The sequence below is a fragment of the Equus caballus genome, chromosome 14 (genome assembly GCF_041296265.1).
Source record: "Equus caballus isolate H_3958 breed thoroughbred chromosome 14, TB-T2T, whole genome shotgun sequence".
Classification (NCBI taxonomy): Eukaryota; Metazoa; Chordata; class Mammalia; order Perissodactyla; family Equidae; genus Equus; species Equus caballus.
In genome coordinates this window covers 89781624-89806025 of record NC_091697.1, presented here as the reverse complement: position 1 = coordinate 89806025, position 24402 = coordinate 89781624, and the positions used below count along the sequence as shown (strand labels likewise).

General features: G+C 37.6%; 1 protein-coding gene across 50 annotated transcripts in view; it reads right to left on the bottom strand.

The window, feature by feature from the left end:
• The window catches only part of KIAA0825, a 372314-nt gene that overhangs the window by 228864 nt on the left and 119048 nt on the right, over positions 1-24402 (bottom strand). For 23 of the 50 annotated variants that reach the window (XR_002799795.2, XR_011425668.1, XR_011425667.1 and 20 more), the window contains 4 exons: positions 23005-23187; positions 21879-21959; positions 13447-13557; positions 671-810 (listed from right to left, as the gene is read on the bottom strand). Coding sequence is in view for 31 of the 50 variants with exons in the window: in XM_023617995.2 (XP_023473763.1) it covers positions 671-810; positions 13447-13557; positions 21879-21959; positions 23005-23187 (515 nt within the window). In the remaining 19 variants the exon portion in view is untranslated. The remainder of the gene's footprint in view (positions 1-670; positions 811-13446; positions 13558-21878; positions 21960-23004; positions 23188-24402) is intronic. The other 27 variants (XR_011425670.1, XR_011425680.1, XR_011425675.1 and 24 more) reach the window with 2 other exon arrangements.

Here is a 24402-nt window from a genome sequence, read left to right as displayed (position 1 = left end):
AGGAGAAATGTGTAGGGGTATGTGAAAACGGTTGGAAAACTCCACATAGATGTAGCAGGAGAGCAGTGGCAAATAATATCGGATTGGCATAACGTTACTTACCATTTTCTAAAATAGCACTTACAGGGAAAAAAAGAAAGTCTAATTAAGAGAAGTGTGGTCTTCTGTTACTCCTCAATTTCCATTCATAATTTTCTCATGATTACTTCTCCATGCTGCAATGGATATGGCTGTAAGCCACAGCTTGCTTGTTTATAAGTTACATAAGCACTTTTCACGATCCACTGAAATTTCTAGTGTGGTTCTAATGAACCTCTCTCTTTCTTTCTTTTAGGTCTAATTGAGACTTCTGTTTTGGACATATAACTATGTTCCTATAATTTTCTTAGGCATTTCAAACTCCAGATATTGCAACATTTCAAAATAATGGTAGTTATGATAGAACAGTATTATACAGAAATATTGTTTTTTCTCAGAATTCCTGAAAAGTATCTTTCCAATAGGTTTATAAAGCAATTCAACATTTTGCCTACTGCTAACCCCACTGACTGTTGACACAACGCAGTTGGTTTCCATCCCTCTGCCAACATTCAAGTAGGAAAAAAAATTTCATTCAACTTGAGCAATGACTGGGTTTTTTGAGGACATTCTCATAACTATAAATACTCACTTGAGCTCTTCAGCAAGATTCTCAGTAAAAGACCATTATGATTCAGTAGGGTTTCCAGAAGCAGGTTCCAATTACAACCTGGCTGGGAAAAGAGCAGTTTCAATTGACCCTCGGCTGTCAGTCGTCCAGCTGATGGAGTCCTTTCAAAATGCAAGATAAAGATGGCGTAATGAAGTGAATTTATCTATGAAATTAATAGCCTTAAAGTACAATGTAATGCTAACTCCTTTAAATGTCAATTCCTCCCAGATCACTCTGAAAATGCTTTCATGCTTGCTTACTTTAGGGTTGCTCAGGGAAGGAATTATGTTTAATCTCAAATAGCTAAAAGCAAATTAACATTTGGTAGCCTGCCAAATTTAAAACTGATACAAAATAACCATGTCTATATTTCACAGAACTGTCTGTTTTGTTTCATGAGCAAATAAAAATTATTTATGCATTTATTTTGAATGCATTTATTTGTTCATTCACTAAATATATGCGTGCCTACTATGTGCTATTAACTCCTTTCGTTATTCATGGAAAGAAGTTACAGTGGGTTTTGGCTACTTTGTAATTTGCCATGTACTATGATTGCTGATAAAACTAAAGGAATTCAAAGCTTCTGTCAAGGGTCAACCGTAATCTAATTATTTAACATGTAAAGCCTTAAGTCAACATGGAATTATTAGACCCACTCTGACAGTCACACTGCTACCTATTTGGGTAATCATTTCATCAAAGAGAAATAATTCCAAGGCAAATAAGCTTGTACTTGGGAAATTATCATCAGTGTTGAATAGAAAATCAAAATCAGGTCCTCTGCATCAACACATTAATTTACCAATGAACTGGCAGGAGATAAGAAAGTGAAGCAGAAACTGAAAACTGATAACATTATTCACTTTTTCCTTCTAAAATCTCTAAGCTTAGGGGTCAGCCCAGTGGCGCAGCAGTTAAGTTCACACGTTCTGCTTCTTGGCGGCCTGGGGTTCACTGGTTTGGATCCCGGGTGCGGACATGGCACCACTTGGCAAAAGCCATGCTGTGGTAGGCATCCCACGTATAAAGTAGAGGAAGATGGGCACGGATGTTAGCCCAGGGCCAGTCTTCCTCAGCAAAAACAGGGGAATTGGCAGCAGTTAGCTCAGGGCTAATCTTCCTCAAAAAAAAAAAATAAACAAAATAAAATCTCCAAGCTTAGATTGGCTAAAGGTCACCACATCTATAGCCAGCTTACAACCACCACAACAAAAAAGGCAGGAAATGATCAAACTCAATCTGGTTGTGGCCTTGGGAAGGAAAGATGTGACAATAACGTAAAGGTGTGAATGTGGGGACCACACGCCTCAGAATGGAAAAAAGCAGAGCAAAGGGTATTGCTGTGAGAGACAATTTGTAGCATCATTTTCAGATGGAATTTACTGAGCGGAGAACCATACAGTCATTAACATAGTCTAGACCAGTGGTTTTCAAAGCTTGGGCCCTGGACCAGCAGCATCAGCATCACCTGAAAACTTGTTAAAAATGCACATTCCTGGGCCTCAGAAATTCTAGGGGTGGGCCCCAGAAATCTGTGTTTCAGTAAGCCCCCTGCAGGAGAGTCTGATGCACACTAGGGTCTGAGAGCCACTGTGAAAGGCAGCGCTTTCTAGAGCACAGGTCCCAGGGGTGGGCTAGTTGGCATCATCTTTACTGCCTCTGTGCCTTTGTGCCCACACAGGTCCACCTTGGCTGCCGCCCATGAAGTGAACTCCTCATAACCCTTTACTTAGCTTAATCCTACCCATCCTTCGATTTGCAGCAAAAATATCACTTTCTCTGTGGAGCCTTCACTAAAAATTTCCCTCTATAATGGTCTTTCTCACTGTGAATTAAAGCACTTATGGCAAGTTTACACATTTTAGCACTTTATTTCATCAATTAAAGCTTTATCTTTCCACTCAGATTTAAGCCTCATGAGGACACTTTTCTACTCCAAAGCTCCTAGCAGTGACCTGAGCACACTGAAGTGCTCTGTCCATGTTAGCTGATTGACTCATAAGCTCATAAATGCGTAGGCAAACTCTTTTTAAAAAAGAGGATGCTTTGGGGCCAGCCCGGTGGCGCAGCGGTTAAGTTCGCACATTCTGCTTCTCGGTGGCCCAGGGTTCGCAGGTTTGGATCCCGGGTGCGGACGTGGCACCGCTTGGCACGCCATGCTGTGGTAGGCATCCCACATATAAAGTAGAGGAAGATGGGCACGATGTTAGCTCAGGGCCAGGCTTCCTCAGCAAAAAGAGGAGGACTGGCAGTAGTTAGCTCAGGGCTAATATTCCTCAAAAAAAAAAAAAAAAGAGAGGATGCTTTGCCAAAAGGCTGGTTTAAGCACAAATAAGAGGATCCAAAGATACAAAATGAAATTTCAAAGCACCTCCCCCTTGGCTCGGCTTGGCATTTGGAACATCTCACAACCTTATAATCCACAAAATCCTTCTGCCTCACCTGAACTTTGGATCAACTCAGGCTTTCCATGCAAGACTCTGACAAGACAACTTGAAACAGAGAACCTCCTTGGGCAATTGACGGGGCAGAGTTAGCTAGGCAGTGCTAGCTAGTTAGCCCTGGGTGGGTGGTGAAGAGAGAAGTGGGGAGTTACTTAACTCTCAGGCAGAGGAATCAAGTTTGTCAGTTCAGGAGTTCTGAACTACTGAATTACTTTGCGTATTCCCAGAATGGTCTGGCTCTTGCAGTAGTTCTAAATACAGTACCAAAGAAGAACCCACTAGGTGGGCCCCTTGGCCTGAAATGCTGAAACAGATCCTCACAATGGCTGTCCCTATTTCCATCCTACACCCCACACGCTGGCTTCAAGAAACTTGCCTGGGGTTCAGTAGATGAAAAGCAGCAGTTGATAGTAAGTTGTATATTAAAAGTGACTTAGTTCTTGAATATTTCCTATCTATATATTTTTCTTGAGTTGAATGCTGACTTAAGGATACATTTAATGAACTCAAAGATCCAGTTTGATGGAGTGTAGAAAAGGAGGAAGATTGTTGAGAGATAATCTGAAGAAGGAGGCAGAAGCCAGACCATGGAGGGCCTCATTAGCCAAGATGAGGATTTTGGACCCGCTGAAGAGTTTAAGGCAGACGAGCTTCCTGATCTGGCTGCAGTGTGGAGAATGGATTGGAGGGGGTTAGTGTTTTTGCCCAGCCCTACAGACATGTAATAAAACAAAATAATTTGAATGTCATTTCATACCACTGTATCTGAATACCTGGTTATAAATAAAACTTTTCATTTACCAGATGGGAAACTGTTTGTTGAAATGTACCTCAAATCTTGGATCTTTCAACTTATCACAGATTTTGAAATGTACAGTAGAATGACTCACTATGAAGAAAAATAAAATATTACAAACATTCCTCAATCACCAAGCTCCAAGTAATAAATGCATTGAGGAGTCTGTGTTGGGCATATGGAGAAGCATATGTTCCCTCATCCTTTGAGCTGGTGGAGCTGTGAAAGTGAGATTAGCCTCACAAAAAAATGACAGAAAGGGAAATTATATATATATTTATATATATATATATCAAATATGTACATGTTGAATTCTACTATAACAAAGAAGAGAACAAAAATTTATAAATCTACAGGAACTCATCAATCCTGTACTAAGAGACAGGATAAATTTATGACTGGGTTGTATTAAGCTTATACTCTAATAAAAGTGCTACATTTCTGGAGAATGATTTGGCCTAAAGAACTTTTCAAATCCAGGGAGTAAGGAGTGATACAATAATGGGTTTCAATCATTTTGGTTTATGAAAATATTCAAATATTTTTATAGAATCATCATGGAAAATCTTAGCTGTATCCAGGTGTGGTTACTGTATGAAAACTCATCAAGTAGTTCACTTGTAATTTCTGCAATTTTTTAGTGTTCATATTGCAGTAGAAAGTTAAAAAAAAATCTTAGCTGTATCAGTGCACACCAGCCTGACTTCCAACCACATCGTGCATGAGGCGCAGGGCAAGAGAAGGCTCTGCAGTAGGTTCAGACTGCAAAATGGGCAGCCTTACTGCTCAAGCCACATGACTATGGGATTCACTGATTCTACCATATACGTATCATGTAGAAGCTGTCAGATCAGTAGAACTTTGGAACGGACTCTGAAATGCATAGCTTGGGGATGACACCCAGCAGTGTTGGGGCACTGTCCTTCAAGATTTGATTTTTATTTGAATCAACAGCCATTATATGCTACCATGTGCCTAACAAATAAACTACATGGGTCCATGAGCTAAGGGTGAAAGTAGAAGAGGCCTCTTTCACCAGTGCTTCTGATGATCCACTTGGGGAAATTGTGTTTTCCATTCCCATAACTCCCCATTAGCTCTGTGGGAGTGTAGGTCCTGGTTTCCATGGGGTGAGTTGGGGTGCACACACCTCTACCAGGGGACCATGGAGAATTCCACAAAACCTAATGTTACAGCTGCCATCTGGTCATCTTTGGCTTCCCATGCCAGCAGTCTAGCAGGCAAAGAAAGGAGTTACTATGCTGGCAAGGTAACTAACCCTAATTATCACTGAGGAGCTGGAGTTGCTACTGCCTAAGGGAAGCAGGGAGAAGTTCTGTGACTTAAGAGATTCACCAGGGCATCTCCTGATGCTTGCATGACTGGTAATAACCATAAGCAGGAGACATTCTGAGAAAGGAATGGTAACCACAGGTTTGACCCCTCAGGGATGAAGGGCTCAGTGACGCCACGAGCAAGCAACATAAATAAGCAGATGTGATGGCCAAGGGTGAGGGGAAGCTGGAATAAGTGATAGAGGAATGTAATGAAGATTAGCACTTGCAGACTCAGGAATAATTGCAGCAGGGGATACTCTAGCTTGTCCCACTAACTCTACTGTAAGAAAACTGTTTTTTTCTGAAGAAGTTTTGACCAGCCACCACCTTGAGGAATCAATCATAAGACTCAGAGAACTTAACATGGCTAATGAGTGGATTTCAGTGGTGCAAGGGATAGACCAAAGCAGATGTTGTCAATATCCACATATCCTCTTGCCCTTACCACTCAGTTGGCCGTGGCCTGCCTTTTGCTGTCAAAACCTCTATCTTCCAGCAAGACAGTTTGGAAGTGCCAGCGAATAATAACCCCCAGAGCAGCTTCAACCAATGATTGATGGAAGTTGCTGTATAAATACCTCAGCATCCTTGCTCCTTTGGTGGGATAACTCTGAGATGTGCCTTTCACACTGACTCTAGGAATTTCCCCAGAAGGTTTAAGTTTGATTACTCCTATGGTAGTTGGCTTGATTACACTAATCTTTATTTGCTGTCTTTCTTTCTTTATCTCACTTACCCACTCCCCTTCCAGTTTCCTCCTCTTAGAAAATAAACTACTTTCACTTGAATCCTTGTCTCAGGGTTTGCTTCTTGGGGAAATGTGAAATAAGATATGCCTGAGACACTTAGTGTTCATCTCACTTAATCTTTGTTTCAGGAATATTGAGAAACTAGTCCAAGGTCATTTAACTAATAAATATGGCTACTGGACTTTGAACCCAAGTCTTTCTGACTTCAAAACCCATGCTCATTCCACTACTCCATGTTTCTTTCCATCCAACCTGGTTGACGTTTGGTAGGTAAGTTGTATTTTCCAGCACTGAGGATGTTTGGCTCCATTCAACCTCCTGATTGAGGATACCAGGTTTTTGACCCAAAATCAAGTTTGTGGTCTCAAGGCTGATTCCCAAATTGGAGCCATGTTATTCAAGGTATCTAGGGACTGATTTCAACCAGATGGTTCCTGTCATGGATTACTGGCCAAATTTATACCAGAGACCATAAGTACATGATTCAGAGAACAAAGGCAAGGGCATAAATAAAGAGAAACTGAGAGTGAAAACCCTAAAGGGGAAAAACAAAAGCAGGGGAGAAGCCCCATATTAATCACTACATTACTCTTGGCTTTCCAAAATGGATCCTTCAAAATCTTTCTGTCTACCAGATAATAAATACCCTTTTACAGGGAGTTCAAGAAAGGTCTCCTTTGGCATCACACTTCTGGTAAGTGCAGAAACCCAATGAGAAAGTAATTCAACATTCTTTCCACTTTTTCACACTTCTAGTAGGTCCTTTTACTGTGTTTGGATAATTGGTAAAATTTGCCACTTTCTGAAACATATAGGTCTTTACTAACACAGCAGTATTGAAGGATTGTTTAATAAGTACTTATGTAACGAGTGCCTTAGTAGGCACATTAGCTCATTTAATCCTCGTGACTCTGCCATGAGAGTATCTCAGAAGTTAAGGAAAAAGATGCTTTAAGATGGAAGAAGTAGACAATGGTATTGCATGCTGTTTTCAAGTAGAACAATAATGCTGTATTGTGTTTATGTCTCAACTTCCTCACCAAAATTTAAACAATTTCATATATGGGGAGACTGGAGATCACATAGGTTAACTAACTTTCCAAGACCACAAAACTACAGAAGTCTGCCAACCGTGTCTGTTTAATGCGAAAACCTAGAGTTGTTTTCTATGATCCCACTGCTGACTCCATTGCTATATTCTTATTTATTTAATACCTTTAAACCATAATAGGAAAGGAAAAATATGAATAGATATCTAGGTATATCAAATATCTAGTTCGCCTGACATTTTCACTTCTTTTAATAACTACTCCACAGACACGTGATTTTCTCTCTGAAAATCTTCTCAAAGATTCAACTGCTTGTCCATCCACACTCTGGAACAGCCACTTAAGAGCTTTAGTGTTAAAAGCTCTCCTTACTTCTCTGGCTGCTGGCTCCATGTCAAAGCTTGGCACCTCATCAGAGTACAAGCTCTCTAAGCTCTTTTCCTCAGTCCCGTGGAAGAGCCTGTCAGCAGCAGCTGGGAGACCAAAGCTCTTTTGTATCCTCCTCCCCAGAGGGTCTTCCCTGAGGATACTCCTAAGCTACCTTCTCAATAAGACCATGCTTCCCACGCCTTAGCTTTACCACTCAGATCAAATGTTTGAAAAGAGCTAAATGTGCCATCTAATCTGAAAAATCTGAACAGTACTACAATAACTCATTTATTCCTTCATTCACTCATTCATTCAAAAAATATTTGTTGGCTGATTTCTATGTGCTAGGCTATGGAGACACAACAGTAAGCAAAAACCAGTCACTAGTTTAACAGAATTTAGTAGAGAATAGGTATGTAGTTTAAATGACCATACAAATACAGATGAAATTACCACTATGAAAACTCAATGAAGGAAAAGCAAAAGATGCTATTAGAAGACACAGTAAGAGGAAGTGAACTAGTCTTTGGGGTTGATGAAAGGCTTCCCTTTCAGAACTCCCATTGGAGCTGAGATATGAAGAAAAGCTGACATTAACTAGGTGAAAAAGGAAGAAGACATTTTAGGGAAAGGGAAGAGCATGTACAAAGATCCTGTGGCAGAAAGGAGCATGGCATGGCAAAGAAATATAAAAAGGCTAATGTATAGAGAGCAGAATCACACGGTAGTGTAGTACTGGAAGAGGTTGCAAAGGTAGGTAAGCCACATCTATATAGGTCTTATAGGCCATGCTAAACTTTTCTGTGTATATTTAAGGACAAATGGGAATTCATGGAAGGTTTTTAAGCCACAGTGTGAAATCATAAAATTTAGTTTTGAAAATAGATTTGGGTTTGAGAAATCTCTGGCTATAGTCTGGAGAATACTGGAAATGGGAATCAACATATATATACAGGAAGAAAACTAAGAGGTCATTGCGGTAGTCAGGAGAGAGATGATGCTTCAGGACTAAGGCAAAGGTGGTGCCATGGATAGCAGATATTAGGAGTTAAAATTAATGAGACTTGGTAATGGATTGGATCTGGTAGGAGAGCAAAAGGGAGGTGTTCTGGCTGCCTCCTAGGTCTCCGACTTGTACAACTACATGCAGGTACCATTAGCCAAAGTAGGGAAAAATAGAAGAGAATCAGTTTGGAAGGAAGTATCCTCAGTTCAACTTCAGTCATGTTGAGTCTGAGGCGTTTTCATGTTTGCAGGCATAAACCTCAGAAAGGCATTCATGTAGGGTTGGTACCCATGGATAAAAAGGTCGGTAGTCCTAGAAAGGGTTAAAATTAGAGATATGCATTTAACGACACATAAGGAGTACACGAAGCCATAGGCATGTATGAGTTCCCCTGGAAAACATTCTATGATAGAATGCTAAAGACATTTACTATTTAATGGCCAGGTCAAAGTAGATGAACCTGCAAAGGAGACAGAGAAACTTCATTGTCTACCTCTTCCCTCACCATTAACATCTAGCACATGCCTTACCTGGAGAAAAATAATTAAATGCATTTATTGAAAGATTGAACGAACACATCTTGGTGAACTAGGTAAAAGGAAAGACCCACGTAGCATGTTAATATAATGAAGCCAAAGTCAGCCTAATGTATTTAGGGAAGGAAAAAAAGCATAAAATTCCCAAACAGGATTACATTGAATAAAACCATAATAGAAACAAAAGCATAGTTGGAAGAATATCTACAGCTCAGAATGGACTGGCCATGAATCAAAACATCATGTTGTTATCATAAAAGAAAACGAACAGCGTAAAACGAATGGGCTGTTTACTCACACTGATTACGCTACTCGGATTCAGTGTGCAGTTATGACCTACTTAGCTAAGGAAGACCCGAAAAATATTTTGAAATATTTAAGGAATCACACGAAGATGAAAATTTTAAAAATAATAAAAAGCATTATAATGCAACAGTATAATTGACTAAGATAGTTTTCTTTCTTGAACATTTATGTGAAGGCACAGTATGGTGTCATGGTATTATCCTTGAGACTAATATATTCTCCACATGCCATAGTTTAATCTAGTATGAAACTGATTACCTTTTCTAAATCAACTCACATTGTTAGCCTGTACCACCGATAGAGATAATGAATACAGTACATTTTACTTACTGCTTTGAAAATACATTTATTTTCCCTAAAGCAAACTCTTGTAAACTCTCTTCCAGGGGTTGTGGGGAACACAAAAAATTATATTTTTACCAGTTTCTATAATTCATAGGCTTTCTCTAGTAATCCTATAGGCAAATTTATAGTCCACACAATTGTTGATACATTTGTTAACTCTTATTTTAAGTCTTAATTTCAAGTCTTCTTCTCATCTACTTTTAACTCAATATCTTATTATATTTAGTATTGTTAAAAGCTGATTTAAATCCTTACTGAAACAATGCACAGATGTAAATAAATAAGCAAATAGGTAAAAAAATTACTAAGATCCTTCATAATATTAAATATTTCAGTCATCTCTCCTCTCAGCCTCACCTTTTCCAAAAATAAAAGCCTAATAATTTTTAGTTTGTCATCATCTGACCCATGTATTTCCCTGAACAGTTCATTTTAGTTGCTAAGGTGAGGAATGAAGTTTTGAAGGATAATTTCGGGGTGAAAAACTCACAGAAACAGCTAATGTACGTGAGGGAAATGGATGGAAAGGTGGATATTTTTAAGGTCACATGGTAGTTGTCCAGGAGTCTCCATTGCAATGTTTGACAAATGCAAATCAATAACTTGAGTTATTTTGATATTACTTTTATTACTACCCTGGGTTGCTCTGACTACACCACTGCTCTGAACGTGTTGGGTCATAAATCACATGGATCATGCCTTTCTAAGTAGACTATATGGACCCGTTAGAGAATAACTATGAGAAAGTATTGCACTCATGAGCCAGCCCTGATGGCCCAGGGGTTGAAGTTCAGTGTGCTCCACATCAGCAGCCCAGGTTCAGTTCCCAGGCACAGACCTACACCACTCATGTGTCAGTGGCTATGCTGTTGCAGTGGCTCACATACAAAAAGTGGAAGATTGGCAACAGATGTTAGCTCAGGGAGAGTCTTCCTCAGCAAAAAGAAGGAAGATTGGCAAAAGATGCTAGCTCAGGGTAAATCTTCCTCAGCAAAAAAAATAAATTAATTAATTAAAAATGAAGTTTCTTTTTACTTTAAAAACATTTTTATCTGAATAAAATTAAATTGTTTTCATTATAGGAAATTTGGAAAACATAGGAAACAATACAGATAAAAATTAAAATTGCTTGCAATCCAACATAACAAAGATAAAAACTATAAACTCTCTAGTATATATCCTTTCAATATTTGTTTTTCTATGCATACTTTTTAAATGATATATGAATAGCAGTAAGGCATAGTTCAACACTTCTCAATTGTACCCCACCTTCCAGTAACTATTCATCCCCTGGGAAACAGGCTCTCACATCCAGTAAGTTTGGAGGATCTGCATACTAGACCCCTCCCTTGGAGATAAACACTATGCATTAGTATATCAGAGCCCTGGCAAAGTGGAACTCTAAAAAGAGACTTTACGGGGTGAATTACTGACAATCTGAGATTTTTCATGCACACCTGTTAACATCCCTCTGAACTACTCTCCCTTTGAAAGGTGAAGGTGGAGTTCTCAGGAGCTTGAGCTTTGGAAGCAGACAAGCCCAGGTTCAGAGTCTGCCTCCCAGCTTTGTTCCCTTTGGTAGTTGCTACCTACACATCACTTTACTCTCCATGAAAGAAGCACATGAGTACTTACCTCACAGACTGGTGTGAGGTTTAAAACAGAGAATGTACTTGAAGCACTTGCATGGCTGGTACACAGTTATCACTCTAAAAACTCGACTGGCTTTGATAATGTCATAATTACAAACTTGCAGTTTCCTCTTAAATGTACATCATTTAATATTTTCCAAAATCGGCCCTTTTTTTTTTTTAAAGATTTTATTTTTTCCTTTTTCTCCCCAAAGCCCCCCTGGTACATAGTTGCGTATTCTTTGTTGTGGGTTCTTCTAGTTGTGGCATGTGGGACGCCGCCTCAGCGTGGTCTGATGAGCAGCGCCATGTCCGCGCCCAGGATTCGAACCAACGAAACACTGGGCCGCCTGCAGCGGAGCGCGCGACCTTAACCACTCGGCCACGGGGCCAGCCCCCAAAATCGGCCCTTTTGATGACCCCACAGTAGTCTATCGTATGACTACCCATAATTAATTTCCCTAATTCCACACTGTGGGACATTTATTTCCTTTTTTTTCTTTCACAAATTATGCTTCATTGAATATCCTTACATACAAAACTTTGTCAACAGCTCTGATTAATTCCTTATGATTGATTCTTAGAAACGGAATTGCTGGATACAGGGGCAGAAATATTTTTTAGGTTTTTGACACAGCTCACTAAACTGCCCTCCAGAAAGCTTGTATCAAATTGCATTTCCACTCTGGGCTGAGTAATCACCCCCATGTTCTAATCTTTGTGTTAGGATAATAGTGGAGATTGGTTGCTACACAGAAGCAGAAAGAAAGAAAAGTCTTATTACATATACGCTTGCTTTAGGTATAGAAAAGAGAATGAAGTTAAACAGAAGTCGCTCTTTGAAAGATAAACCCACTTCTCTGCTGACTTCCCAGGCCTCTAGCAGGGCCGGATGGAGCAAGCCTGCAGGTGGAAGACTTGCAGAGCGACCCCTAGAGGGGGATGATAATGCCAACGGTTATAGACTAAGACAAAAGCAGACAATGCAAATAGATTAAAGCAAATGTGATAACAACGTGAAGAATAAGTATGTTTAGAAATTTGGGAACTCATCAGAATGACACAGGTCGTTTACTTGACTTCCACTGTAAAAGATCCAGTTGCTTAATTTGTTATTTTTGCAATAATGATTATTAAAGAGTAGGCTATTTAACTCTCAATGATATAAGAGTATATTTAAACGCAAGCTGGAGGGTATTGCAAAGACAGGGTATTAAAGGCATTCAACTTCTAAGACTCAATCATAAGGAATTAATCAGAGATACTGAAAAACTTTTATGCGTAAGTGAAGTAAAAACAATACACTGAAGTCCTTGAAGGTAGAGTCTATGTCTCATTGATCTTGGATTCCCCATTAACTATATGGGAACAGGCACATAATAGGTAAATAGTGTGTGTCTGTTGTGTCTATAGACATTCTGTGCATGAGGCTTTCACATCCTCTATTTATGGGTAGGACTCTTGTTTCTCAAGAGAGAGATACAGTCAGTCAATTTAGATGGTAAAATCACTGATAGTGTATTTCCAAGATAAATCAAGAATGTATGGGGATTAATAATATCTCCTTCAGCGATATATGATATATTTATTCACAGATACCAAGGAAAGGTACTGTCTAATGATATATTCAGCAAAGAAGCAAACTGGCATTCCACATAATGCCACAAAATGTCATCAGATCATTCTGGAAGTACATTTCATGCTTTAAATGATTTTTTCTTATATTTAAATGCTACAAATTAAATAATAAAAGTGAAAGACCCTATTCATAATTTTAAAAGTTATTCCTCTCTCAACTTTTATCTAAGGCTCTGAGTTAGTTACATGAATTATCCAGTTTTGCTTTTTTTAATAATTAGTTGGAGAACTGTCAAATTCCCAGTCATAGATCAAGAAAGATGAATTTTAAAATGGTTAGGTAATTAGCTAAAATAGAACTAAATTTCAAAAATTCACATTTTTCCATTACATCAGTTAAGCTATAAGTTAGCAGAATTATCATGAGGCCTGTATCTTGGATTCTTGAGCTAAAAAAAAGAGAAATAATACTCTTTACTTACCTGTGTATTGTAAAAAGTTGTAAGTTCTTTTTGTAAGGTTCATTTACTTCCATGGATAAAAATTTCTATTAAACTTTAAAGGAATCATAGAATTATAGATAACATGGCATTTAGAGGCTCTCACCTGAGTAAGGAAGGGTAGAAATGTGATATGCAAGAAAACCAATGTAATGGTTGCTTGAAAAATGGCTTTAAGGAATCTGAGGCAGAATCATCCATGCCATACTGAAAAGTCCTAGGGAAATAAAAATAATTATTTCAGAATATGTAGGAAACATTCACTATGAAGACCATCAAAACTTTTTTTTTTTTTTTTGAGGAAGATTGGCCCTGTGCTAACTGCTGCCAGTCCTCCTCTTTTTTACCAAGGAAGACCGGCCCTGAGCTTACATACATGCCCATCTTCCTCTACCTTATGTGTGGGATGCCTACCACAGCATGGCTCACCAAGCGGTGCCACGCACACAGCCGGGATCCGAACCGGCGAAGCCTGGGCCGCCAAAGCAGAACGTGAGCACTTAACTGCTGCGCCACCGGGCTGGCCCCAAAACTTTATTTTTACTAAGTACTTAAAGTTAATGATTTTACATAAAATGGTATTGTGCTAGAAAGGATATCTACTTCATCCACTTGGGATTTATGTTAATAGATGGCTCAGAGGCCTCTATATAACAATCCTTATACTTGGGAAGGTATGACAACATCATTATCATTTAGTTAAAAAAAAAAAAAAACTTCCATTATAAAATTTGTCAAGTAAATGCAGAAGGAATAGCACAATGAATACCAATTACATCTTCCTCCTTAACCTGGATCCAGTAAATGTCAATATTTTGTCATATTTGCTTCATTAATTAATTAGGGTAAAAAAGTTTAACCTAAAGGTACTTCTTTTTACTATGTAAAGTGATTTATAAATACTCAGCAATTAATGAGAATTTATAATTAATTTTGTATGCTCCTAAGGGCCTACACAGGCCTTGTAAAGACGAATTTAACTGTAAAATATATGACTATGATTTGAAAATTAGAACAATCTGGCCAGAATATCTGGTCTACAACTATCTTTGGAAAAGTGACTGTAACATTTTTCTAGGTTGGCCCGAATTCCACAATAAATCTTGAGGTAATAAGGAAGGATTTGTTACATAAAATCTTAGTAGATAGCTCGGCTAATAAAAACTTTATACTAACAGAAGACTATATTTGCCTACATGGAGTTAAGAGAGACAACTGGGACTATTTTAGAAATGGAATTGTTTAAAGTGGTACTATTTCTCTTTATATATAGTACAGGAGCAAAAATGTGTTTTAAATAATTTGTAGAACAGAATTCCATTTTGAAAACCCTGTCTTTTCGTTCCACATCCTGCTTCTTGTATCCTCACATTTTCCAAATTTGACCTGTCTCTCCCCTGTTTGTCTTGCCAAGTAGAACACCTTCTAATTAAATATACTTTGACTATTTTTAGGCTTTTACTATACAATCTCCTCTTTGAAAGCCATTCTTTTCTAAACAAATTTCAGAATGGAATGATATTTCTTAAATAGGCTTCCAACAGGCTGTCGTATTTCCATTCCATGTGTCCACTGTGTGAACTAGAGAGATGGGCAGAAGCTAGGTCAGGTTGCCAGGATGTGCCTTTCGAAGCAGTCTGGACTTCGTACTAGCGATGAGGAATCACTGAGAATTTATGGCATGGGAGTGATAGCAGCATTTTACTTTTTATAAAAATCACTTGAGCACTAGCAAGGAGGGTGGACTGGAGAGAATCAAGCCTTTCCTCCTGGGGAAGGGAGATCATGAAGATGATATTGTGTAGACCAGGTAGAAGAGGACAAGGTCCCAAGGTAAGAAGCAAAGGAGATAGTAAGTAGGAGACAAATATAAAAAAATATGAAATTAATAGAATTAACAATATTCATCCCCTAAGACATGGTGTTGGAATGGCATGAAAGGGAAAGTAGAAGCACAAAGAGTTAAGGGAAAAGCAGAGGCCTGGGATGACTTGCAGGTATTTTACCTAGTTTTAGATATGTTGAGGGAGCTACAGACATTTGAAGTACATCCAAAGAGAGACATCCAATAGAAATTTGGATATACAACAGATATCTTGGTTGAAGATATTGATATGGAAGTTATTAACATAATGGTGAAACCATGGGAGTAGGTGAATTCACCGAAAGAAAGAGTATAAGATGAAAAGATGGTCAAGGACAGAACTTTGGAGCACACAGCACTGAAAGGGTAAGGTCAGAAGAAGCTCTCAAATGAAATCAAGAGGAATAATCAGTGAAGTAGGCAAAGAGCCAGGAGAAAGGGATGTTAGGGACGCCAAGGGAAGAGAAATGGCCAAGTGTGTCAAAAGCTGCAGAGAGGGTAAGTGAATGAGGGGACAAAAATTGGAGTTAGTGATTGGGAAGGCATGGACTATCTGGCCTATCTTGTTTGTTTAGCATGATGAGGGTGATTGCAGTGCACTGAGTGAACAGTCGGTGGACAAATGGAGACAATCAGTGCAAACTATGTTTTAGGAGGGAAACACAATAGTAAAGAAGGAATATTTTTTAATACAAGAGAGTCCTGGGGCAAAGAACCAGAGGATGGGAAGAATATTTAAAAGACTAAGACCATGAAATAGGAGGTAAAGGTGATCAAGGGCTCAGGTGAAAAGATTTGTTTTGGTTGGAAAAAGAGATACATTGATCACCAATCAATGGTTGCAGAGGTGAGCAGGGATAAAGATAATTATTAAGAATGGAGATAAGAAGTTAAAGTGCATTCATGATGGTCTGGGTTTTTTCAGAGAAGTATAGGAGCAAGGCCATCTGCTAACAAACAGGGGGATGGGGCAAAGTGGAGGGTTTGGCCAAAGTGGAGATAGATGGAAGAGGGAGCAACCCAGAGAAAGGACAAAAAGTAGGATTGTCAGAGGGTACAAAAGGAATCTGAGTGATTTTCGCCAGCGGTGTTCCAGAGTCTGGATAGAAAGGCCAAGAAAGAAGGGTGCAGAGGAAGGACATGCAATAGCAAGGGAGGTAGGAAGAAGATGGTGCTAGAATAATGGGAGAGGAGATGCGGCAAGGAGTCTGGAAAGAAAAGCAGCCTCAAAGGAAGGGACAGACTGGGGCGATAGGATGGGACAAGAGAAGGAGGGCTTGATGAGAGAGCAAGAGGGACTGGAGGCTGTGGTATCACAGCCTCTGCCTACTCTTCCACCAACCTCTTTGAGCCCTTTGCATAAATCCCCATTTGTCCAGTTACCTGGAGCCACCTCATATCTCCAAGAATGAATACTCTACCTAGAATGCCCTCACTGTCGTGTTCAGCTAGCTCCACAGATTGCTCTACCTCAAAACTTTCTCTAAGTCTTCCCTGACCACCTTGTCTAAAATATATCCCTTCTCACCATCTCATCCCTCTCTATGCCCTTATGTTGCTTTGCTTCTTCTTAGGACTTAACTCTACCTCCCTCCTTTTACATTTACTTTTTGCTGTCTGCTCCATACCTAAGGGTAGAGTTATTGAAGATCTTTTAGAGGGAGTGCATGGGCACATGCAGGAGCTCTGGAGCCAGGCAGCCTGGGTTTGTACCTTGGGTGGGCTCTTTAGTAGAAGTGTAATCTTATTTGGCAATTTATTTAGTTTCAGTTTTCTCATTTGTAAAATGAGGAAAACAACCACCTCACAGGGTCAGTGTGATGACTGAGATAATGCATATAAAGGAATTTGCAGTGTACGTTATAAGGGCTCAAAATACCTAAAAGACTACTAGTATGATAACAGTTGCAAACACTTCTTACAAAGGTCTACAACTATCTCAAAACTGACATGGAATTCCTAATAGTCTAAATAGTTGCCTAGTTACAGTTTTATCCTCAAGATTAGAAAAAATAATGGAGGATCTAATAATAATGGAATGGTTATTTGGTGCCAAAATTTCTTAGACTACAAACCACTGGCAATACAATACTCCCAGAACATTTCTGCTGGTACCTAAACTCCTTTACTCCACTGATGGTGTCTCAGTCGTTATTTGGCTATAAGAAATTTTATGGCAGATGTTTATGGTCTCAGAGGGGGTGGGATCTGTATGAACATTTAATTCCTCAGCAAGATCCCAAATTAGTTTCATTATTCTGGAGAGCATAACAGGGTGAAAATTGGCCCACAAGCCTCAATGGGGGAATGAAATGATGAGCGAGCTATTAGAGAACCTCTAATGATGTTTCTGTATACCGTTAAAAGAGAGGATGCTCTAAATAATTCATGGTGGAGAGTAAAATACAATCATAGGAGCCACAGAATTATATTTGCCACAAGACCCCAAAGAATTTTGATATAGCAAATTTAAATAGTCCTTTAAAAATAAGTAATTGTCTATAGGTTGAAGCAGAATATAATTCTTCACATTTCCAAGTTAGTAGAAGCTTTGTTTAAGGGGGAAAAAATGAATTTGGAGAAATTCTTTGCCTTTGCCCTTCCCCTAACATCAACTAGCCCATGCCCCTTCCCTCTCATAACATCATATTGGCCCTGGGCTGAACACACCACACCACCTGAGCACTCGACCCCAGATTCAGTCTCTTTTGGTTCTCATATCTACAATTATATTGCCTGCCTGCCTTTTTTCATTAAAAAACTGATTGACTCCTTGGGCTTATGTAGCCAGCTGCTGCTAGAATGAAATAAATGCAATGCACATCAAAAGTGAGAACAATTGATAAACTAAAAAGAGTTAGCCAGGTTTTTTTATGCCTCCCTTGTGCCACCCTGATTTTTGGCTGCCCTCCTGGGAGAACTGCATCCCATAATATGATGATAATGGAATAAACATCCAGGATGGAATCAAGGAAGCCCAAGGATGTAAGTTCCACAAGGCCAGAGGGATCACGTCAGATATCTTGTATCATGCGCCTACCACAATGCCTAAGCCGTTGGTGGTGCTCAATAAACAAAAATACCAGGAGAAGAGCACAACTTCAGAAAAAGTAGAATTAGGTTGAAACTGAACTATTGAGACAGCACTGGAATACCTGAGATAACTGAGGACATGGGAGCCTTTCTGATGGCCCTAAAATCACAGACAACTAACCATGAATATGTAGATAACCAAATTCAATCCACTTCACCACTTTAAACATAATTCTTAGTCACTGCTTTGCTTTCATAAACCAGCATTACTCCTGGGACTATAAGTAGTTGCCTAAATGTCATGAAGTGAGAGAAATCAAAGTAAGACAGTGCAGTAAAATATGGCTCCCACATTTCTCCTGCCCCCTGGCTTGTGTTTCTCATCATGAAGATAACTCTTCGAGGTAAGAAAATGATGATTTGAAGTTAGAAAACGACTGGCACAGTGCCTGGCTTATAGTAGGTACATACTGTTAAAAACTGGTAAAAAAGAAAGAAGAGAAAAAGAGAAAGAATGAGTAGAAGGTGCTGTCAGATCTGCTTAGTGGAAAGGAGGAGGAATTTTTGAGGTCATATTTGAAGAGCACTGTTGGGTGGTACACAGCCAAGGGACCGTCTGAGAACAGGACATATGGTTGAGAAAGAGAACAAGACTTGACCCCAGAGTATAGAGCAGGACCCAGCTAGTCAAAGACCCAGGGCACAGGCCTTCTCCAAAGTTAATGACTGGCCCTTCACCCTCACCTAAGGGTTTTGTCTTATTAGGACCACACACAAAGCTATTTTTAAAAAATTTTTTAATAGAGATTTCCCCTGTAAAATAATGTTTAGAGGGAATGAAACAAAGAAAGTCATTTAGTCTAAACAAAATGGCTATGACAACTAACGTCACTTTCTGGATCATTTTGAATTCTACCAGACACATTTTTGGTTTTTTACATGTAAAAAATTTTTATTTTTTTCCATTCAGTCTGCATTCATTTTTTAATATCTTTATTGAAACATATAATTCACATACCACAAATTTTACCCATTTTAAGAGTACAACTAAATGATTTCTATTATATTCACAGAGTTGTGTAACCTTCACCACTATCTAATTTTACAACATTTTTATTGGCCTCAAAAGAAACCCTGTCCCCATCAGCAGGTACTACCCAATCTCCCTCCCTCTCAGCCCCTGGGAACCACTAATCTACTTTCTGTCTCTATGAATTTGCCTATTCTGGACATTTCTAATAAATGGAATCATACACTATGTGCACTCTAACATCTGGCTTTTTTCACTCAGCATAATGTTTTTGAGGTTCATCTTTGTTGTTGCATCGATCAGTCCTCTATTCCTTTCTATCGCTGAACAATATTACACTGTATGGATATGCCACATTTTGTTTATCCATTCATCAGTTGATGGACATTTGGGTTCTTTCTACTTTGTACTATTATGAAAAATGCTGCTGTAAACATTTGTGTACAAACCTTTGTGTGGACGTGTGCTTTCATTTCTTTTGGGTATACACCTATGAGTAAAATTTCTGGGTCATATGACCATATGCTCAACATTTTATGTAAGCATATTCTATGCATAACATTTGGAGGAACTACCTGTTTTCCAGAGTGTGCCAGACAATCTCGTGGTATGAAAAACAAAGTTTTATCCAACGTTTTCCATTTTACGAGTGAAATAGTTTTAAATAAATAAATAGGCTGAGACCATAACATCAAAACACCTAGCACTAGTTTGAAAAGAAACTATAGACACAGCATTGAAATACCTTGGAATTTAGGGATTCAAAAGCCACATGAGTGATACCAAGTGAATCCCAAGATAGGTCTGCTGTTCCCTGGCTTAATGATCATGAACATTCTGGCCTATTTCTGATGACTCCAGTCTTTGGTATGTCGGCACTTGTACTGAAATTCATTGTTGCACGTTATTAAATGTTGTAACATTGGGGACGGTCAATTTTCAAAAGTTTGCACTTTTAGGGGTTTTTATATGACACAACAAAACATTTTGGGGACGTATATATATGTCTACACACACACAAATACATAATCTAATTTTAACATTAAAAATTATACGTTCCTAAATTACTTGAGGGCAGATATTTCATCTTGCTCACTGCCGTACCCCTTGTGTTTAATCCTTGTGCTTAATCATAGGGGCTAGGGAGGCAATAACATTTGTTGAATTGAAACTAAATTGCATTTTCCTAAAATTCTAAGAATTAATTTTTAATTTGCGATATACAAACTAAAACTAATACTCTCTGCAAGCAAAACACAACATATGAAACCACTGTCTGGGTATGTGTGTGCATGTGCACTCAGTACGCTTCTGAATGTGCAGTGCAACTGCCTTTACGAAACATCTACAGGCGATAAGCATTTTGGAAAATACACGGTGAATATTTTATGTTTCAGCAGGTCTCTTTCCCTGTAGGACAAACCTAAAGTGCTCCTTTTACAACATTCTAACAGAAATCTACAAAGGAGAGTTAAAAAAGAAAACGCATTTTTGCAAAAATGTTTCATTCTTCCTGTGAAGATTTTAAAATCATATATTCCTGCCCTGGAATTTAGTGGTCCTACGCTAAGCTCAGAAAGGAAAATACATTCAGTTTATCTGTCAGAACTACTTGGAAGAAAGGCGGCCACCTTCAAAAAAGGCATATCACATAGAGTGACAAATGTCAGGTGCAGTTTATAAAAAATTCAATACTATCGACATCTGATTGTTCTTTCCCCAAGTCCTCAAAGCACACAGTTTAATTTTTAAATGTGAGATAGAGATATAATTTTTTCTAAAATGCTAATAATACGACAACCTCATATCCTGACTGTGAAAAGAAGCTAAATAAGTCAATAGGGTTCTTGCAACACACTTACAATTTTTTCCCTAGTTGGTGAGGAACAGCTGCCCTGTAGATTTCCTTTGTCAATACAAAGCAAAATATATTTCTAAGATTAGATCTATATTCTAGGAAAACAATCATAAAATTTAAATCAATATGAATGGATAAAACTCGTGAAAATTTTTATTAACTGAGAAATATTAGAAAAGAAAGTATATCTAGGCTTTTGTTCATGCTTCAAAGCACTATAGCTATCTATGTTTTATATTAAGAAAAACCAGAGGCAGTACTTGGTGTAAAATGTTCTGTAATCCTAGTTGAAATTAGCAATTTAAATTTGTTGAATGAGGTTACAATGCAATATCTAATGCACAAATCACAGAGATTTGAGTCCTTGCATCGTTGGTAAAAAATGTATCAAAAGGCTGTAGGTTAACAATAATGAATGCATGTTACATTATTTTTATTAAAATATGCAATCTTTGATAATAATTTATTTGTTTTACAAATGCATTGGGGGTTAAAATTTTTCTATTCATCTGTGACAAACCGTGAAATTCAATATTGCTCACCATGACCAATCCATGAAATTTGTCGACGTTGTTCCTGATTTTCACAGGGCCTTCCTCTTAGATGAAGTGACCCATTGAACTAAGAGCATGGTGATTTTTTCATCTATGGTAAATCAGTTTAGTTTACTAGGATTTATTATGGGCTTCAGACCTTGAGCTTTTTATGATTATGAACTATTATGTATATAATCCCAAATTTATGGCAATTTACCTCACCATTCCTTCCCATTTCTGAAAGAATTCTCCATGTCTAAAATTAGTCCTCAACCATAGGGTTGCCAGAAGAAACAATCTGTAAACAATGGGTTTGTTGAAAGTCAAAGAGTGGGTGAAAATTATAGGGAAATTGAAATCAAAGTTGTTAATTATGCTTAGGATTTCTAACACAAAAGCCTCAAAATTTACTGAAAATCAAGATTCACATATCACCCTTATCAGAATGTCACAGAAAGGAATACTTTACCTAATTTATCCTAAGGAATAGAAATATATATACTTTTTACCATCCAAGAAACTAAGAACATGTAATGATCTAGTCTTTCAGGATAAAGTGACTATTTTGGAGGAGGATTTAAACAAAATTTTATTAATGTTTTATTATAAGATCTACTCCAACCTCTTCTATAATATTATAAATTTGAGTGAAATAAACAGAAAAGTAGTTCAAAATCTTTTTCCTTTCCCTCAATCCTATTTACTTAGCTAAGTAATATATTTCAACATTGTAAAAGTGTAATTGCTTATTTCTATTTCCACTTGCCATTACTAGCTCAGACACTGAAGCCTAATACTAAAAATGCAAGTCTATGGCAGATTAACTGGCAATGTGGCATTCTCTTCCAGAATGGCCAATATTTTAGAATTCTCTTTTTAAAAGTTTTATTAGAGTAAATCACTTTACATAAAATTAAAAACTAAAACATATTTTAAAAAGAGCAAAAAGCCGTTAGATATGATTTTCTTTTTCATAGAATATCAAGCTATGAGTAAAATAACCAACACATTAATATAATTTGATCATTTAAGCAACTCAGATAGTGAAGTACAAAATGGTCCTGATTGTACTGGAGCATTATCAACTGAATACGATTGGCCAATAGAGATATAACACAGTATTACGACTAAACTGCTTTGAGAATGAAGAAACCCGTCAGTGTTAGTTTTATAAAATGGCCCAATTCACAAAATCAAAAAGGCACTTCTGCTTAATTACATTCTGCTTAAAAATTTCTCCATGGTACTTCACACAACTCAGTAAGTAGTATGAAAATATCTTTGCTAAATCACATTATTTTATATATCATAATAGCTAAAAAGAAAATATATTTGATACTTACTGATATAATTCAGTTAACGGTGAAGTCAAAATGACTAATGTTGTAAACAGATTATTACAATGGGTATGAATTCTAAAAATTTTATCATCTGTATACTCATGAGGCTTCAAAAGCTTCTGTACAGATGTGCAAACTGACCATAACATGTTCTCAGTGCATATTAAAATAGTTGTGACATCAAGTCTATTGGAAAGAAAAAGAAAAAATCATGTTAAACAAAATTGTTTTTCTGCCTGGTATATACACTATCATCCATATCTCTTATATGAAGCATATATATGTAAGAATAGAAATATTTGGTTGGATAACAGACCTTCAGAGATCAAAGACAGATAGAAAGCATCATAGCGTTTGAGTTTCTAGGTGACTCATAATACCATTATTTTTAGGAATCATGTGGTCTATAATAATGAAGTGTTTTAGGAGTGCTTTTTAAAAAAATATGTTGATTTTGCCCCATCAGGATTCTGTTTAAGAAGCTCAAGAGACTTTCCCTGAAATTACATTCAACAAAAGGGAATTCAAACTAAAAGAAAATTTGCTATTGTCCACATACATATGATAGGTAAAAATTTGATAGCAGAACAATTTTCCTCAACCCAGTACAAGCTATAAAAGAAAGTCACAAGGTTGGGTAAAATGTTCTCTCAGCAAGTGGGAGATGAGAAAAATGACACCAGAAGGACAAATGGAGAAGCCTACAGTTTCAGACATTTCCAATATTTAATAAATTTGTGGAAAATATGCTGTACTATTTATCTTTTTCATAAATTCATTTGCTTGTTTCTATCTCTCTTGAGTTTTAATAGAGACCCAAAGATCCGTTTAGAGATTATTTTGGTATATGGCTAAACTGTACAGATCTCAGTTATTTTCCTCTCAAATTCAGTGCTGAAGAAATGGAAGATGGAAATTTTGAAATGACAAGAAAACAAATAAGTTTGAGGATCTTTTAAAATGACATTTTGGCCTCAAATTTTTAATATATATAATAAAGTTATACATATATTAATAATAGATAACATATTATATAAAAATCGCATATAGGGTTTTGGTTTTACGACAGTTGGAGGCTACGGGAATACTAAAAGCATCAATAATTGTCTTTAGAAAGGTTTAATTGTAGCTCGCATCCATTTATTCTAATCACTAATTAAACAATTACAAATTCAAGATATATATACACATACACACACACACACACATAATCTGATTTCCACAATAATGGTGGTTTAGGATTAACCATTCAAATAAAAATATTTATTTATATTACTTATAAAAACTACAAGAAATAACTCTAGCTTTGCATGGCATTTTTATGTAACCACCCAGAAAATAAAAACCAAAAGTCTCTATAGTGTAGTTAATTAATTAAATATACTACCTATTTCATGAGCT